The sequence below is a fragment of the Spermophilus citellus genome (assembly GCF_964194105.1).
Source record: "Spermophilus citellus genome assembly, chromosome: 1".
NCBI lineage: Eukaryota > Metazoa > Chordata > Mammalia > Rodentia > Sciuridae > Spermophilus > Spermophilus citellus.
In genome coordinates, this window is record NC_138182.1 from 265,117,987 (window position 1) to 265,138,360 (window position 20,374).

The 20,374-nt window shown below is 33.9% G+C and overlaps 1 protein-coding gene across 3 annotated transcripts in view; it reads right to left on the reverse strand.

The window, feature by feature from the left end:
• The window catches only part of ZFR (zinc finger RNA binding protein), a 76,757-nt gene that overhangs the window by 44,743 nt on the left and 11,640 nt on the right, over positions 1-20,374 (reverse strand). For 2 of the 3 annotated variants that reach the window (XM_081298176.1, XM_081298178.1), the window contains exons 3-7: positions 13,721-13,744; positions 12,137-12,419; positions 9,968-10,112; positions 7,714-7,932; positions 425-672 (exon numbers count right to left, since the gene is read on the reverse strand). In XM_081298176.1, the coding sequence (XP_081154302.1) occupies positions 425-672; positions 7,714-7,932; positions 9,968-10,112; positions 12,137-12,419; positions 13,721-13,744 (919 nt within the window). The remainder of the gene's footprint in view (positions 1-424; positions 673-7,713; positions 7,933-9,967; positions 10,113-12,136; positions 12,420-13,720; positions 13,745-20,374) is intronic. The other variant, XM_081298177.1, reaches the window with a different exon arrangement.

The window sequence follows — 20,374 nt, forward strand, 5'->3', positions numbered from 1 at the left end:
CCAGTGAGAGACTGGTTACCAAATTCCAAGGCTGTGCATCCTTAGATAGAATGGCACAGTCCTATTTATTTCCTCCTGTATACATCAAATCATTTCTAGACTATATTTATAATACCTAATATAACATAAATAGCTGTTGTACCGTATTGCTTAGGGAAAAATAACAAGGGAAAAAATTCTGTACATGTTCAGTATAGATGTGTTTTGCCGCACATATTTCTGATACATGGTTAGCTGAGACCATGGATGTGCTAACCCGCAGATGTGAAGGATCAACTATATGTATGTATTAGCTAAAAGCTAACAGGAAAAAAAAAAAAAGTAAACCTTTTTTTTTTGTGTAGGCACAAGAGTCAGAAAATCAGCATACTTAACTACCAAAAATAACTACTGAGATTCATGATAAAACATACAACACAAGTACCTGCGGTCCAGCACAGCTGATCTTACAAACATCACAATAGTGAATCTGGGGTGGTTTGGGAGGCTGTTTTGGTTTCAGTTGTTTATTTTGGAATGGTGCTTTTTTAGTAAAGGTGGTCCCTGTCCAGGCAGCTGTTGCAGCTGCAGCAGCTGCTGCTGCTGCTGCTTGCTTCTGTTGCTGCTGCTGCTGTTGGTAGTAGGAAGATGCAGCTGAATACACTGCTGCTTCATAACCTGAATAAGACGTACCTTACAAATAAAATCAAACAAAAATTATGTTACATAATTATAAAACAAGTTAAATATTATTTATAAATTTAAAGTCAATAAATCCCGCCAATACAGGTAGATTTACATGTGAATATTTACAATAATGTATACCCAGAAACTTTTTATCTTCCATCTACATGTCACTCAAGCAGTGACTCAACACATGCCAGGTGTTACAGAGGTATAAAGTATAAGATTTGGTCTGTCTTGAAGAAGCTTATAATTCAAATAATTCAAATGGAGGGATGTAATAGTGTTTGACAAACTTAGGCAGTCAACCTATTAATATTTCCCAAACAAAAATCCTCTGAACAAAATTTGGGAAGCATTGGATCTGAGGTGGAATCTTAAGTAGGATACTAGACAGGAAAAATCACCCCCCCCCAAAAAAAATCATGAAAATAAGAATTGATTTGCTTAGAGGGTAAGAGGATAAAAGAGATTTAAAAAAGAGAAAAACACACAAAGATGATATCAAGATCATAAACTCCAAGACGGACTGATGGGTTGCGCAAATGATAAAACCAAAGAACTGATAGGAGCTATAATGCAAGTTACTGACATACTACATATATGTTAAATGGTTTACAGATTTTGGAATTTATAAAGCTGTAAAATTTGACAAAATTGCTGGATTTATATATAAGACTATCTGAACACTGGAAAACGTAATTGTCATAAACCCAAATCTCCAGAAATTTGGTATACTCCCTCTTCAATGTATTTCAGTTAGGCCTTTATTTCCTTAAGTGAGACTAGTCAGGCAAAGAGTGAGTGAGGCTCAGGAGAGAGATTCCTAGTGGTCAAGATGGCAAAGAACACTACTCAAGAGAACTCAACTCTTTGGTCCCTTGAATGTAGGCTCCTCTACTAAAAGGTCTTAAAACCCACTGATTCTAATATATATACACACACTGGGAAGAATGCATAGCTAGAAGAATAAGAGAAAAAATGTATAGGAAATCAGAATCATAAGTAACTGGAAATGGACATATCCAGGAAAGAAAGAAGTCAAGCAATTTTTGAGAAAAGCATTCCCAAATGTCTGTTAGTTTGTTAAAGTATACAAATGCTTATGAAGTTTTAAGATAGAGTGTTGAAATAGACAAGTGATACCTAACATCAAGTAGGAAAAAGTAAGCAGACATTATCAGTGAAAAGCACAAAATCAGATAAAACAGAAAATAATTAATATGACTAGTTAAGAGAAAAATTCTATAGTTCCAAGAATTTTTTTGTGTGTGTGTGGTAGAGGGGTGGTGAAACTGGGGATTGAACCCAGGGCCTCACCCACATCAGGTAATCAATAGACTCTTTTTGTTGTTGTTGTTAATTGACCTTTATTTTATTTATATGTGGTGCTATGAATTGAACCCACTGCCTCACACATGCCAGGCAAGTGTGTTACCACTGAGCCACAGCCCAGATTCTTTATAGGCCATCCTATCACTGTCTTCTGTTACTTAAGAATGTGATTAAAAAGATCATAATTAGGGCTGGGGTTGTGGCTCAGTGGCAGAGCACTTGTCCAGTGAGGCACTGGGTTCAATTCTCAGCACCACATATAAATAAATGAATAAAATAAAGGTTCATGAACATCTAGAAAATATTTTTTAAAAGGATCATAATTAAACTTACAGCTAAAGGCTTTCAAATTTATAAGCAAAACAGATACAGTTTAAATTTCTCTATAAAGAAACACAATAAATTTGTTAAATTAAAAACAACAAAGCTAGATGGACAGAGTAGCATGTACCCGTAGTCCCAGCTATTTATGAGTCTGAGGCACTAGGTTCAATCAAGCCCCGGAATTCTAGGCTAGACTAGGCAACACGGTGAGATCCTGTCTCAAAAAATCATAAATTAAGAGCCAGGAGTTATGGTGCATGCCTATAATGCCAGCAGCTTGGGAGGCTGAGGCAGGAGGATCACAAGGATCGCAAGGCGCTAAGCAACTCAGTGAGACCTTTTCTCTAAATAAAATACAAAATAGGGCTGGGGATGTGGCTTGGTGGTTGAATGCCCGAGTTCAATCCCCGATACCAAAAAAAAAAATTAAAAATTAAATCATAAATTAAGAACAAAACTATTTCTAGACTATCACTTATTAGGATCATGAAATCCCCCCCCCTTTTTTGGGGGGAGATCCTTGGGGTCAAACCCAAGGCCTTGCATGTTCTAGGCACACACTCTATCACTGTTGTATACCCCTAGCCTCTATGAAGTCTTCATAATAGACATCTTCCAAATGATTTCAGTCCTGTATAGAAAATGTAAAAATGCCATTTAAATATAACTTCATGAATTGTTATGAAGAAAACAAAGAGAAAAACGGCAACAGAGGCCAACAGTACTGAATGACCAGGTCTTCTAATTCTTTTAATTTGAGAGTTCACAATATGAGGAGCAATGTGTCAGACACAGAGCAGATAAGTACCACTGTCTGTACTTAACAGATGAGAAAACTTAGACTGAGACAGTATGAGTTCCTTTAACAGTGACTTATTTAACCATAAAATCACCAGGTTAAGCCTAACATTGAGTCATCTCCACTTGCACACAGGTAGTTCAAAACTAATAAAAGGCAAGTCTAATTATAGTTTATTACTCAGTTTATAAAAACAGAATAAACACTGAAAGGTGGGTACAATTTTCTGGAATTCTGCTAAAGAACAACTTAAATTCTCCTGTTAACTACTGTGGGAAAACATAAGCCTGTCAATAAATTGAGTAAAAGCTTGACTTTTTTATTTTTTTTGGTACTTAACACTGAACTGGGGCACTTTACCACTGAGCTACATCACCAGCCCTTTTAATTTCTTGCCTCATATTCCCAAGGAAGGATTACAGATAAGCTCTACTGCACACAGCTAAAAGCTACATTTTAAAAACTAAAATAGTTTCACTTTAAGCGACATTATTAGAACTGAAATATTCCTAAGTGTACAATATCAGAAACAAAAACATATAATTTCAATCAACCCTTCATGTTTCAAGTAATATTATGCTAACTTGGTAGCAATATTCTACAACTCCTTATTTTTTTTTTTTAGTTTTTGACAGACCTTTATGTGGTGCTGAGAATCAAACCCAGTGGCTCACACATGCCAGGCAATTGTGCTACAGCTGAGCCATAGCCCCGTTCCCCAGAACTCCTTTTATTTATTTATTTTTTTTTTTAGTTGTTAATGGACCTTTATTTTACTTAGTTATATGTGGTGCTGAGAATAGAACCCAGTGTCTTACACATGCTAGGCAAGCACTCTACCACTGAACTACATCCCCAAACCCCCTAGAACGCCTTATTTTGAGATAAAAATAACCTAAATTTTAATTGTCAAAGCCCACAAGTAAAAGAATTCAGAAGCCCTAAGAATGCTCTCTGGCAGGTACTTTCATAGTGTATATCACATATTCTAAAAAAGTAGATCCTCTTTGACAAAATGGTTCCATGTAGAAATTTATCTTAAGATAAGTACTAATCTATCTAGTTATGTCAGTAAACATTTAATACATTAATATCAGACTTGTTGAGAAAGAAATCAAGAATGCAAGCCTACCTGCAATAAGCACAAAAACCAAAAATCCAGAAATAAATTTAACCAAGAAAGTAAATGATCTCTACAACAAAAATTACAAAGTACTGATGAAAGAAACTGAAGAGGGAACACATGCAAACAAATAAGGACTCCATATTCATGAACTGGAAGAACTAATATTGTTAAAATGTCCATACTACCCAAAGTGATCTATAAATTCAACATGATTCCCATCAAACACTATTAACATTCTTCATGGAAATTCAAAACATTCCTAAAACGTACATGGAACCACAAAAGGTCCTTACTAGCTAAAGCTCTCCTGAGCAAACAAACAAAAACAACACAATACAAAAGACCAAAAACAAACTGTTAACAAAAAACAAAACAATAAAAACAACAACAAAAACCCAACCCAAACAGGAGAAAGTTTGTGCAAATTATTCATTCAGTAAGGGATTAATTTTAAAAACATAAGAAACAATTCAACAGGAAAAACAAAACCCACAAATAAACTGATTTTAAAATGGAGTTGGGAGTGTAACAGTGGTAGTATATATGCTTGCTGGCCAGTCACAGTTCAGTTGCCAGCACCTGAGGCTGGAGGGATGACTTTAACAGATATTTCCCAAAAGATACCTAAATAGCCAACAAGTACGACGAAATGCTCAATATTATTAATTATCAGGGAAACCCCAGTCAAAACTAGAATGAGATAGTATCTCATCCAGTTAGAATAGCTACTAACAAATGTTGGCTGGGATGTGAACAGAGAAGAACTAGTATAGCCATTATGGAAAATGGGAGATTCTTCAAAACACTAGAAATAAAACTACCATATCATCTAGCAATATTTCACTATATATTCAAAGGGATGAACATTTCTTTGATGAAGAGGCATTGTACTTGCTTGTTATTGCAATGCTATTCATAACAATAAAGATAAGGAATTAACATGGGTGTCCATCAACAGAAAAAACAGACAAAAATGTGGTATATATAAACAAAACATTATTAAGCCATAAAAAAGGATGAAAATTTGTCATTTGCAGCAACATGGATAGAACAGGAGGATATTATGTTTAGTGAAGTAAGTCAGGCACAGAAGGACACATGCTGTATGTTCTCATTCATATGTGGAAGCTAAAATTTGATCTCAAAGAAACACAAAATAGAATAGTGGTTACCAAACCCAGGGAAGGGTATGGTAAAGGGTGGATAGTGAGAGGACAGTTAATGGGTATGGCAGGGTACAGTCCAACAGGAGAAATACTTTCTAGTATTTTATACTGCACAGTGGGAAAAACTATGGTTGACAACCATTAACTGAACATTTCAAAATAGCTAGTAGGGTTTTATAATATTCCCAATATAGAGAAGTGATGTTTGAGGTTGTTATGGATCTATCCATTACCCTAATTTGATCATTATGCAATATAAATAAATGCATATTAAAATGTCACACTGTGCCTAATAGTCTTTTATATATTTCAATATAATTATTATGTCAATTAAAATTAAATGCCCCCAAATACATATTTCAAAATATAGTACATCCATACAATAAAATACCATGCAGCCTAATACCTAATACCACAGGCATTTATAAGAAACCATTTCAGGAAACCGGAAGCTCAAAATGTATCTGTAATAACTTACAGTGCCAAAAAAAAAAAAAAAAAAAAAAAAAAAAAAAGAAGAGCTCAAAGACTAATGTAGTCATGTCAAAAAGACTCAGGAGCTGATTTGAGTCAAATACTGTTAGCCAAATTTGGGACATTTGAGCCTTGAAGATAGCAACAAGAGTAATGGATAACAAAGAAAAAGTCCACAGAAATCAAAAAAAGTAGAAGGAGGGGGCTCTTTTATAGAGAAGAATGCCCAATAACATTAAGGAAATACTTTCCAAAGATGTAAGGGCAAAATACCACATTGTCTGCAACTTAAAAATATATTACTAAACCATATGAAAATAGATTTTAAGGAAAAGGAAAGATAAAGTAGATGTGAAAAACCATTAATAATTGCTGAATCTAGGTTAATAGTATGCAGGTATTCCTTATACTATTTTTCCAACTTTTCTACAAAATTCAAAATTTCCAAAATAAAAAGTTGGATAAAAGCATCAATCAAAGAAATGCTACATCTCTATACTTAGTAATGTAAAAGGACATTCACTGTGAGAATAAAGGAGTTCACAAAATAGCATGTTTAAGACAAATTCATTTTTATGAAGAATTATATTGATATATGCATACTGCCAAATACATAAGGAATATAGTAGACACACATGCACTAAAATGTGAATGACAATTGATGTCTAAATATAAAATGCATAGTGGTTTAACTTTTCTTAAAAAAAAAAGTCAACAGTTTCTAATTTTAATAATTATCTATAAACTGGGTAAGGTAAAAATCAAGCTGAAAGAGTTGTTGTAGTTACATAAAACAATGTCTTTATTCTTAGGAAGTACTTTCTGAAGAATCCAGGGTAACACACTAGGTTGGAATTTATCTAAGAGGAATATAATGAGTAGAAAGGGATGCTTTTGTATTTCCTATTTTCTTGAAGCTAATGTGAACATTAAAAAAAAAAGTGCCCAATCATTTCATTGCAGTAATTTTGGTTGTAATTATAACTAATTACCCAGATACACAAAAATCTGTACTTGGGAAGTCTTGTATAACAATATACAAATAATATAATAAATAGTTTCTTGTGATCTTAACAAAGGACTTCCTTCTTAAATAGGGAATATCCTGGACTATGTTTCTTAATAGGTTACATTAGTACTAATTAGCCCATGTCACCTTAAAGCCTCCATTGAACGAGATAGAGTATTAAGGAATAAATAAAATGCAAAACAATAAGAAACAATGCAGTAATATAAAACCAAGAGTTTACAAACAATGTGGGATTTCAATTACTGCAACACCATGAAATACCTCAACTAGAAATTAGCAAGAATCATGGACATAGCAAGGTTTTAACGATCAAATTTCTTTAGGGAAAATTTATGATTATTGAAGAAAAATAGAGCTATTCTGTATTTTAAATATAGATGTGTTACATAACCATCTTATAGTTTATCCCTTTAGTGCTATCCTTGAGTTTTCAAACTCATTTGAAAAAGTCAGAAAGGAAGTGATCCTATAGAAGACTCGGTATTTGTTCTTTTAATTGCAATACTAAATCAAAGACTCATTACTGACTTTCAAATTCCCAAAGAGTTCTTTATATTCTGCTAAAATAGTTCACTTAAAACAAAACAAAAAAAGAAACCCCACTCCCCCACCCATGCACACACCCCACCAACCCCAAACTACTTAGAGTATGGTCTTTTGTCATAATATGCACATACATTTATATTAGTGCCTATCAATTCAGTTCTTGCTATCAGGAATAAGATAATTCCACAGAATATCAAGAGTTTCCCTTTGTAATTTGTTTAGTCATTTAAACACAGTTTATCAGTCTTACCAGAATAAGTAACTGCTGTGGTACTGTAAGTAGCACTCTGAGTATAGGATGGCACCACAGTAGCTGCAGCTGCTACTGGCTGCACGGTGGAGGACACAGGATAAATGGAGAAAGTAGTGGTAGCTGGACTTGGTGTAGCTGGCTTTATGGCTGTCACTTGTCGAGTTTGCTGGGCTTGAGTATACTGAGTTGCACCTTGGCTATACCCTGCTTTGGGAGCTAAAGCAAGAAACACATTAGAAAATGAGAAGAGTGAGTCAGCTTAGCTTCTATAACAATATTCTTAAACACCAACAAAAACAGGTTCTAGCAATTTCTTCTTGGTAAAATTCTTATTACCAATATGAATGAAATACATAAATAATTTACTACCTTTTCCCAAATACTTTCTACACAATTCCAAAACGATACTTTGGCAAACTTTACAACTGGAATAGTAATACTACTTACAACTGGTAGATAAGAAGTTTTTAGATAAGCAGTATATGTGTATTTGGGCTAGTCAGTACACTAGAGAATCAAACTTATGTTTGGAACATAATTGAGAGTGCCTTCAAATATACATTTCAATTTACATTAAAAATTTCAAGGCTTAATTCTATGGAACATGTTCACATACCATTCATCACATTTAAGTGATTTGACCCTAGTGAACATCAATATAACTCTTAACTCCCAAGGTACTACTGGCTTAATTCTTCAAATGTCAATAGCTTTAGTACAGCAATTCAAACGACTACCACTCATGTCTCTGCTAAACTTTCTCATGCCTTCAACCATATTCAAAACAAATATACACTTTGAAAGAATCTTATGAGCCTTATTATCAATCACTAAATTAGTAATTAATTACTTAATAATGATCACTAAAGAATACAAAGGTTATTTCTGAGAAAGCCAAATCTCAGAAGACCACAATCATTCTGTAACATTTATCTGTTACCTATGAAATGTGATCCACACAGATGAAGATAACATTTTACAGGGAAAAAACTAATATTTAAGACCTAAATGACTTTAAAAGTCATACAATATCAGAACTTAAGATGAAACCAAGATCTTCTGACTCTTAGGTAATTCAATGCTCTTAAATATGTATAAGCCTAGCCTGGTAATTAATTAACTAGGAAGTTCATTATAGACAATTACACGCCAAAATCAACAGAGAAGGCAGCAAGCAAAACAATAGCAGTCATTACAATTCAAAATATTTTAATACTACTTTGAAGAGACTCATTAAAGAGTAAAATCAGAAAGGACACCCTACAGAAATCTGGGCCAGAGATGGATTAAAAAAACAAAACAAAAACCTCACCCATACTAATAGTAAAGGCAGAGCTGGAAGCCAATTTTACTTTCTAGTAATCCAGGGCTCTACTCACATTCTCAGGTCCTTCAAAAATAATTAAAGGAGCTACCAACTTTTCAGACTTCAAAAAGCTTTGTTTTAAAAATTCTTAATTGAATTTATATGAGAAATTCATTTTTTAAAGTAAAAAATATGCAGGCTTCTTTACATACAAAACACTTCCTGATTTGCAACATCACATATACCGTATTTAACATTATCAGTGGCTGATAACAGAACTAACAGTCATTAAAATGAGAGATGTTTATATATGGATACACTACCAGTGTAACTCTGCATCATGTACAAATACACACTCTATTGTCACGTATTATCTAAAAAGAACAAACCTTTTTAAAAAGAAAAAAAAAAAGAAATTACCAAATATGGAGCCCATTAATGAAGTCTCCATTGGTTACAAGGGCAATCAGCAATATAAGTGTTCTAGGCATTTCTGATAAAGGTAAGAATGTGGTCGGAATTATTACCACAGCTGCTTCTATATAGTTTATTTCAGCAGGAAGGGAACTATCTGCTAAAGATCACAAATGGAATACATTTCCAGGAGAAAAGGACATGATTATGAACTGCTTCCATTAACTTCTTTATGACTCAAAGGATTTCCAGTAGTTAAAAAGGACATGGCTAGAACCTGCTACTCAATAAATACATAAAATGACTGATTTTAGGTGGACTCATTTGTGTGCTACTAAGCTTTGTGATTACTCATTAAAAATATTCTCAATCAGGGCTAGGGTTATGGCTCAGTAGTAGAGGACTTGCCTAGTGTGCAAAAGATACTGGGTTCGATCCTCAGCACCACATAAATAAATAAATATATTTAAGAAAATATCCTGATATATTTTGATGGTTAAAAATGAAATTGTGTAAGTTAATACAACCCACCTGTCTGATAGTAGGTTTCAGCAACAGAAGGTTGAGGCTGGGCAGCAGCAGCTACAGCAGCAGCAGTTGCTGTTGGCTGTTGGTAGTACTGCTTACTATCATAAGCTACGGCAGGAGCTGTGGATCTTACATATGAGTATGAGTCCTAAAGAAAATGAAAGGAAATCTTGCTAAAATTGGCAAGCAAAAAATCCTTACTATATAGAAATACAAAAAAGAAAAACAACATAAATATCAGACCTAGACATAAAGGAATCAACTCAATATAAAGAAATTAATTTTGAACTACATCAAGATCAAAAACACTTCTAACAGCATGTTTAACTTCTAAAATCAGAACCATCATTGAAATATTTAAAAATAACATTTATTCAAATAAAATTTAATTTCATTTAAAAATTCACAGCACAACTCAGGAGACTGAGACAAGAGAATTACCAAGTTCAAAACCAGCCTCAGCAACTTGGCAATGTCCTAAGCAACTTAGTGAGACCCTGTTGCAAAATAAATTTAAAATGGGACTGCGGAGATGACTCAGTGGTTAAGTGCACCTGGGTTCAATCCCCGATACCAAAAATAAACAAAAAAGACTTATGGAAATTTTGCCTTAAAGATGGATACTACAACATTAGAAAAAATGACCCATGAAGCTAAGGATGTAGCTCTGTGGTAGAGAGCATACCAAACTATTTGTGTTATTAAGCTTTGTGATTACTCTAGTTTTCTCTTCCATTTTTTTTTCTTTCTTTCTGAAAGATCAAGGTGAGCTGAGTGAATTCTGGCACTGTCTAAAGTAAGGAGGGGTGGAAAGGCTGAAGAAGTAGGCATGGCCCAGAAAATGATGGGTTTCAAAGACCCTATTAGAAACAACAAAGTTAGGTTGGGGCTGTGGCTCAGCAGTAGAGCGCTTGCCTAGCATGTGTGAGGCACTGGGTTTGATTCTCAGCACTGCATATAAGTAAATAAAGGTCCACCAACAACTAAAAAAATAAAATCAATAGCAAATACTAGTAATGTTGATTTCATTTTTTTCACAAATAATAGAAATCTGGAGCAAGTCCAGTAGGATCAAAGTTTAAAACCAAACAGTCAGGTACAGTGGCGCATTCACGCTTGTAATCCCAGCAGCTGAGGTTCAAAGCCAGCCTCAGCAATTCAGCAAGGCCCTAAGCAACTTAGCAAGATTCTGTCTCTAAATGAAAAAAAAAACAAAAAACAAAAAAAAAAACAACTCAGTGGTTGAGCACCTCTGGGTTCAATCCCTGGCACCAAAATAAACAAATAAATAAATAAATCCAAACAAAACAAAAAGAAACTGGGTTAAAGAAGTTAGAACTAAATTTAATTAAGCTAATGGTAATTAAGTAATCAAACAAAATACTATATAAAGGCGATTTAGAACTTCAAAAAGAATGAACAAGTACCTAGATGAGTAAGAGCATGAACAATTTTTTGTTATTTACTAAAAAAGAAAATCTTGACAACATAAATGTACAGGCCACGGGATTTCCATCTTTGGTAAGTGCCTAGAAGAAAATATATAATATATTTGTCCAATATAGCTTAGGCCCATGAGTAAAAAAAAAAAAATCTTTTTTTGAGTTGTAGATGGACAGAACGCCTTTGCTTATTTTATGTGGTACTGAGAATCAAACCCAATGCCTCACACATGCTAGGCAAGCACTCTGCTCTGCCACTGAGCTATAGCCCCAGTCCCCATCATTCTTAAAAGAGCGAGCCACACCTATGTTTCAGATGGATAAATAACATTCTAGTACAACCAAGAACATCTTTCCTATGCCTTCTTTTTTTTTAATCAAAAACTTGGGTACAAAATATTTAACCTAGAATTCATGTGTAACTTTTAAAAAGCTAAAGCTAAAGCAAAAAAAAATAATAATAATAATGTGTGTGTGTGTATACATACACACACACACACACACACACACACACAATATAAACAGGGTAAGGGAGAATTACTAAAATTCATTTCAAGAAAATTTAATGCTTATTGTCCCCCCAAATATCTAGAAAATCCATTCACTCTTCTTGTTACCTATATATTTTGGAAGACTCAAGTTTGAGAAGTACTGACTTGGGCATTATATTATATACTGAGAGTCCACTAAAATTTCACATTAAGGTGATTGAAACTAGTAGTTTTCTTACCTGATAGTTCTGTGTAGTAGCTGGGGGTGGTGGTGGTGGTGCTTCTTGTTGCCTCTGGGTGTAACCATAGTCAGTTGCTGTGTGTGCAGTAGGGTAGCCTCCATAAGCAGCAGCTGTTGCAGCAGCTGCAACAGCTACTGGTGCGGGCCTGGCAACTGCAACTGTGGCGGCTGCTGGTGCATAGGCAGCAGTAACTGTGTGAGCAGCTACTGGAGCCTGATGGACAGTGTAGCTAGCAACTGTAGTTGGATGAGAATAGGCTACACCGGAAGCTGGCTGCTGGCTATATTGTGAAGTAGAAGAATAAATATAACAAAATTTAATTTTAAAATCAAGGAGTAAGTCAACTTAAAGCTATTCATCAACTTAAATTAAAATCACATTTGCAAGTAATTTAGTCACAGACTACAAAAGGCCAAGTATTTGAACTCAATAAACCTCCTACTTAACACTATATTTGTTTCTGTTCTTTAATTTCTATTCCTGAATCCCAATACATTATATATTCACATATATTACGTTTCAGATCATGGATCATATTGCAAAGCAAGGACAGCAAATTGGGATAGGATCATTAGGAAGAAAAAGAAAACTGACCAAATTAGGAATTTAAAGAATTATTTGTTGTATGTGAAGTTCTTTATTGTATTCTAATTTTTATAATCTGAACAAAAAAAAATCTTGGCACTCTACCACTGAACTCTACCCTCAGTCCTGTAGATATTTTTGATGAACAAACTTCAGAGGAAGTAATGGTGATATGTGCTACTAGCATTAACTTAGTGGGCAGAAGAGGCCAGGGATTCTGTTAAGACATCTTAAAATGCACCCCCAAAACAAATACCTAAATTATGTCAACAGTCCTCTGGCTGAGTAATTATGTCTTAGGGTAGAAAACTTCCACTGGAATACGAACTTAGATAAACATTCCATCTTAGAGGCAGCATTTCATTATATTAATTTTTCTTAAAAATGTTATAGAAGGAGATCCAAATCAGATGATTTGCAATCATTACCTCAAAAGAGGCAAAAATATTTTCCTTAACAGTAAGTAATCAAATAATTTCCCACCATTATTTTAACTTTTAAATCGAGATCCTACGACACTTAAAACCGAAGGCCTATAGATTTGTTGCTTAACATTCTCACGATTCCACTTGCCAAAGCTGAATAATTAAGGTAGAAATGAGGGCCCCAATGGCTATTAAGTGGGCAAAGTTAAGCTGACCACAAGTTTTAATGAGCTGACAGTTAAGAATAGCTAAGTGGGTAGTAGGGACCCAGACATAAGCTGAAGCTGCACTAATAGAGTATCTGAATTCATGGGATATAGTACAGGGTATTCTGCATGGGTGTCCATGGTACCATACAATTTAGGTGTCCATCGTACCATACAATTTAGAATAAAAATTTGGGGGCATTATATTTTAACTGTATCATGGAAAACACTGAAAACCAGGATGTGTTAAGGGGGAAATCAAGATAAATCTTACAGATATGGGTTTTATTTCATGTAAAACAGAAGGACCTAAGGAAATTCAGTCTAGAAAAGGTAATAGCTGCCTTCTAAAAGAAGACACTTACTCCATGTTGCTCCAGAAAACAGAACTAGAACCAACAGATGGAAGTTACAGGGTGGCAGATTTCAGTCCAATATGAAAAAGAAAACAAAAAACAAAACAAACAAACAAACAAAACTTAGAATAGGGTCCAAAGAACAGAATTCAAAGAAATGCCAATAGTTTCTATTTGGATGAGATTTCCATATTTTGATATAAAACTAACCAACATTTTCTACATAAATGCCAAGTTATAAGACAGGAAAAGGGAATTTTATATTTTAATAGTGGGAAGTGGTTGGGAATTGACATTTTCTGTGGGCAATTCTACATTCTTAAGAAAAACTGTCAAATAAGTTATACATCATCAAAATTCCCAGACCTGAGAAAAAGAATTATAGTTAAATATAAATATACTAGGTCTGTGAAACCTATATTAATCATTTACTAATAGGGTAATATTTCACACATCCAAACTATATTGGATAGAAAGGACTTTGGTTATATAAAAATTCAAATAGTTTTGGATTCTTATACAGTTGTCCCTCAGTATCTATGTGAGATTGGTTCTATGACTTCCCATGGATGACAAAAACCAAAGATACTCAAAAGTCCTTATATAAACTGCTCTAATATTTGCATACAACCTATATTCATTCTCTTGTAAACTATAGATAATCTTCAGATTAATTGTAACACTTAATATTACATAAATATTTGTTATGTTGTATTTTTTAGGAAATAAAGAACTTCACCATGTTTAATATAGATGTTATTTTCTTTTGAATTTTTCCATTCACAAAGTAGAACACACAGGTATAGATGGCTAACTATACTGTTTCCATTCATCCCACCATTTCTTATCCAGTATTTGTCCACATTTCTTGATCCCCAAAGTTTGTCCTATATGACAAAAAGCAAGTGGGAATATAGTAGAATGTCAAGTCAGCTAGGCAGGCAAGTGATTTATATTCCCTCTGATTATAATTATAAAAGTATACATGACACAGGAATATGACTATGCTCTGATTTATTCCTTCTGCCCCAGTATAAAAAGTATTCTCCATCACTTTTCCAAGTTTTCTCAGTTTGAACAATAAATTAACGTCACCCTTCCTAGGAAGCTTACAGAAAACATGCCAGTTCAATTAGCAATTACTGTACACATATATATATATATATATCATAGGCTGCCTAATCCAACTCTGCCCTGTAGAGCCAGATACGTACTCATCTGAACTGGAATGATATTCTCTACCAAAAGCATTAGGAAGAATGATAATGCAGTTTTAATTCCTAGTGCACCAAGCACTAGGGCAGCTGAATGCTGTTCAGAATAAGGTTAGAGAACCCAGAGGGTGTGTTATTTTAAATCCATCTGAGAAATTCTTTCAATTACAAACATTTTTAGAAAAATTACCTTTAACATGATATAGATGATCAGATTCAACTAATTAATTGCAATAATTCAATTAACTATTTAGTGGATAAGTAAATTTATTCAAAAAAAAAAAAATTCAGACCAAGGACTGGGGGATGTAGCTCAGTGGTAGAGCACTTTTCTACATGAGGGAGGTCCTGGTTCATCCCTAACACTGGGGATTGAGGGTGCATTATAAAGAAAAGAAAATTCAGGTCAAATCAAGTTCAAATTAGTTTATGCAAACTTTATCATAGTAAGAGACAGTAAAAATCAAGGTTTTTACCTAGTTTGAAGCATTAAAATAAAAGGTGTTAAATTTTCTCACTACACAAAACATAAAATGTACCTGTCTTTAAATTATTTCTTGAGTAAACCAGGACATGAAGTAAACAAAAATTCAAGTATTGGGTCATAAAAATATTTGTGAAATATGAAACCTCTGTTTACTAAGCATCCTGTACAGCAGAAACTCCTATTTGGATAATAATATCCCTCGTGAAGAAAGTCTAATCATCTTGTCTGTTTTAAACTGGAAAAGCTAATTAATCAACAGGAAACAAACACAAGAATAACGTTTAAGAAAGGTAAAAGAATATTTCAAGAGTCAGACATAAAGAATAGTTACTTCTCTTGGTAAAAAAGAAAATAATAGAAAAGACAGTATTTAGGGAATTATTAAGCAGTAAAAACATTCTTTATATTCTTGGATTTGCCTTGGAAGTTAACGACCAGATTCCTACCCGCTTGTCAAAAAGTGAGCTAGAGGCCTAAGATAGAACTTCCAGGCAGCCTACTGCTTTTTCTTTAAATAAATTAATTAATTAACAACCCAAATCACCAGACATTTAAAGAAAGCCTATTTTAACTACAAAACCTCGTGGGAAATAAATATCTCAAGGTAACAGATGAGAATTTTCAAAAACTAGTTTGTATCTATAAAACAAGAACTTAGCACTACTTAGAACATGAAGTTGAGAGAAACAGTCAAGTTAAAGATATGAAAAATATAAAAGAAAAAGGATACATTTACAAGGTCTAATATCTAAGTAGAAGGAATTATAGAGAGAAAAGAAAAAAAAAAAGTAGATGAAAGAAATTCCCTAAACAACTGAGTGAGACCCTGTCTCAAAATAAAATATGAAAGAGCTACTAGGGATATGGCTTAGTGGTTAAGTGCCCCTGGGTTCAATCCCTGGTATCAAAGGGAAAAAAAAGAAATTAATTTTAAAAATTCCCCACTTCTACAGGAAAACACATTTTCAAATTCAATGGTGGACCTACACAATGCAAGCAAAACAGAATAAAAAAAACAAACTTGGAGACATAGTATTTTTTACAACATTGCAACACCAAAAAACATCTTAATTTGCCAAAGAAGGACATGGGGAAAAAAAAAAACCTAGCCACCTACAGTGAAATGAAAATTAACTTCTTATGGATATACTAGTGGCTAGTAGACAGTAGGGAAACATCTGTTCCAAACTCAAGGAAAAATTATTATTAATGTAGACTCCTGTACTCAGTCCAATTACCCAGCATAATGATATTTTTAGACATGCAGGGAGTGAAATTTACCTCCTGTAAGCCTTTTCTTAGGAAGCTCCACGAAGATACACTCCAGGCTAAACAAAAAGCATACCAAGAAATCATGGGGTCATGCCAACAGTGGAGAAAGATGAAAGCATAGGTCAGCAGCTACACAACAGGCCCAGTCATTTATGGTTTAAAAACTGGAATCAGCAGAACAGAAATCTCGGAGAAAACGATATCAGAGGATTGTACACAGTAGATAAGAGACAAGGAGGCTAGAAATCTCAAAATATAATCAAGACAGTGACAGCAGGTTAAAAAAAAAAAAGCAATGAAAGACTTCAGGAAATATGAAAACTACTCAGGAAAGGCATGATCCCAGTAGAAGAGTTCACAATTGGGCAATTAGTACAGTATGTAAAAGGAAAAATCCATGGGCTGGGGATGTGGCTCAAGCGGTAGCGCGCTCGCCTGGCATGCGTGCAGCCCGGGTTCGATCCTCAGCACCACATACCAACAAAGATGTTGTGTCCGCCGAGAACTAAAAAATAAATATTAAAAAATTCTCTCTCTCTCTCTCCTCTCTCACTCCCTCTTGGAAAAAAAAAAAAAAAGGAAAAAATCCATTTGAACTTCAGCCTTCAAAGATTTTGTTAAGTGGTACAAGATTATAAAAATGAACATACTGGGAAATGTAATCATAGAATGAATGGTATCTGGATCCTCAATGAACACTATTTACACATTCATAATGGAAGAGTTTTTGCTTTAAAGTTTTGGCACCAACCTAAATTACAGAAGATAAACTGATTGCAGAATATAATATAAATGTTATCATAAGTAAAACTATAACATGAGATGAGGTGAATAGAAGAAAATCACAAGCATTTAAAATTCTTAGAGAATACTGAACTACTGTTGAATCTTTGATGGGCTAGAAATGGAATGTATTATCTGAAGAAATAGAAAGAGTCTACCGCTGAATTTTGGAAGAAGAAAAATGAGAAGCAAGAGAAGATAAGCACTAAATTTTAAACAATGATTACAGGAAATACAAAGATAACTGCATTCCGCTGATAAATTAAGAAATAACAAAAGAGGCACATTATTTAGTGATATGGAGATTAACACCAAAAGAAAACTAGACTTCATTAAGGACAAAGGTCTCTGGGAAGGGTAAATTTTTAGTTTCTACACAACAGTGGCTCTCAAAATGTGATCCACGGATTCCTAAGACCTTTACAAAAGGGTTCATGAGGTTCTTCCCTTTTTTATTAAACACGAGACCAGACTGCCTTCATATATTTTAATCCAAATAATTTACTGCAACAGGCAAAATGCAGAAACAGATTTAAGAATCCAATAGCTTTGACTGAGAATTAAATTTTTTTTTTTAAAATGTAAAAAGTCTTTCTGATCTATTTTTTTGGAATTTCATTATTTTTCATAAAAATATTTTTGGTTGGCATGTTATTTCTCTTATTTTGAATATTTTAATTTTAATTTCTAACGTAGTAAATATCAACATAGCCTAAAAAAACAAAAGCCCTTTGGGATCCTCAATAATTGCAAGGGTCTGAGGGAATCCTAATACCAAAAAGAACTATTTTTATGACACAATCCATTAACTGAGTTTGTAATGGTTATTCAGCATTCATTTTCCTGCTATTTATTACCCCTTAAACCAAAAAGAATCTTTTTATTATGCAACAGAAAAAGAAATTGCCTAGTTTATTAATAACAACTACTTACAGTGACAGTGAAGTATGGCTTATAATCAATGGGAACCTAACAGAAAATTACTTAACCTAAACTCAAGAATCATAACAAGTAGGACCAAAGCCTGAAGAGTATGGCCCCAGTGTATGTACTCTTAGCTACCATGTCGACTCTGTAAACTTGTGTTCTTAAATAGTCTACAACATGGAGACAAATTCAACATAACAAAAATCAATTAATGTAATTAATACACAGAAACAGAGTGAAAGCCAAAATCCATGCAATCATATCAAATGATGTAGAAAGTGCATGTATTATAAAAAGCACTCAACAAACTAGAAACTGAAGAAATGACTTCAACATAATAAAACTATTTATGAAAAGCCTACTACTAACATCATAATTAATAGAGTAAGACTCAAAGCATTTTCTTGAAGATCAAGAAAAAGACTTCTATTTAATATGGAACTGGAAATCATAGCCAGAGCAATTATGTAGGAAAAGGAAAGAAAATGTGTCCAAATAAGAAAGAAAATAAAACTATCTTTGTTCACAAATGACATGAAATTGCATGTAGAAATCCCACAATATACCACAAAAATAAACAGTCAGACTAAGCAAATTCACCAAAAAGTTGTAGAATATAAAGTTAATACACAAACATTGGTACATTTCTATATAATAATCCAAAAAGGAAATTAGGAAAACAATTCTATGTACAACAGAATCAAAATGAATAAAAATATTTAAGAATAAACTTAGTCAAGAAGATGGAAGACTTGTGCAATTAAAACCATAAAACACTGCCAGAACATTTAAAAATACAAAGTGGAAAAACACCCCATGTTTGTGGGTTGGAACACTTAGTATTAGGATGTCAATACTCAGTGAGCCACAGATGCAATGCAATATATATCAAAATCCCAATGACTTTAAATTGCAGAAATTTAAAAATCAATTCTAAAATTTGTATGAAATTGCAAGGGAACCCACATAGCCAAACAACCTTAAAAAAGGACAAAGCTGGAGGTCTCATACTTCCTAATTTCAACCTAAAGTAACCAAACAAACAAACAAACAAACAAAAAACCCTATGGTCATCAAAACACTGTGGTACTAACATAAAGACAACATATTGATCAATGGAAAAGAATAAAGGGCCCACAAACAAACTCTTGCATACAGTCAACTCTTTCTTGACAAGCATGCCAAGACCATTCAATGGGGGAAGGGACAGTCTTCTCAACAAACAGGGCTGGGAAAACTGGACATTCACATGCCAACAAATAAAAGATGGCTCCTTACTGAATTCCATATACAAAAAATAACTCAAAATAGATGAAAGGGTCTGTGGGTGTAGATCAGCAGCACAGTACATGTTTAGCATGTATGGGGCCCTGGGTTCAATGCCCAGCACTCCACCATATACACAAATCAAAGACCCAAATAAAAGTACTTAAACTATTAAACTAAAATTCTTAATAGAAAACAGAAAGGAAAAGTTTAATCACAGTAGATTTGGCAATGACAGACAACTGGAACTATATCAAACTTAAAAACTTCTATGAATTAAAGGGTATAACCATCACAGTGAAAAGACATACCAAGCAGAAGAAAATATTTGTAAATTAGCTGGGTGTGGTGACATACTGTAATCCAGGCACTCAAGAGGCTGAGGCACAAGCATTGTAAGTTTGAGGCCAGCCTGAGCAACTCAGCAAGCCGTCTCAAAATAAAGAGAGGTGGGGAACCTATCTCAGTGGTAAGTGCTTGTCTGGATCCCCAGTATGGAGAGATGGGGCATAAAGAACATATGAAAAGATGTTCAAAATCTTAAATGATTAGAGAAATGCAAATCAAAGTTCTAACAAGATATCGTTTCATACCCACTAGAAGGCTATTATAAAAACTAAACACGTGTTTGAGATATACAAAAGGAATTAAAACTGTACTGTTGATGTGATTATAAAATGATGCAACTGCTGTAGAAAACAGCATAGAGGTTCC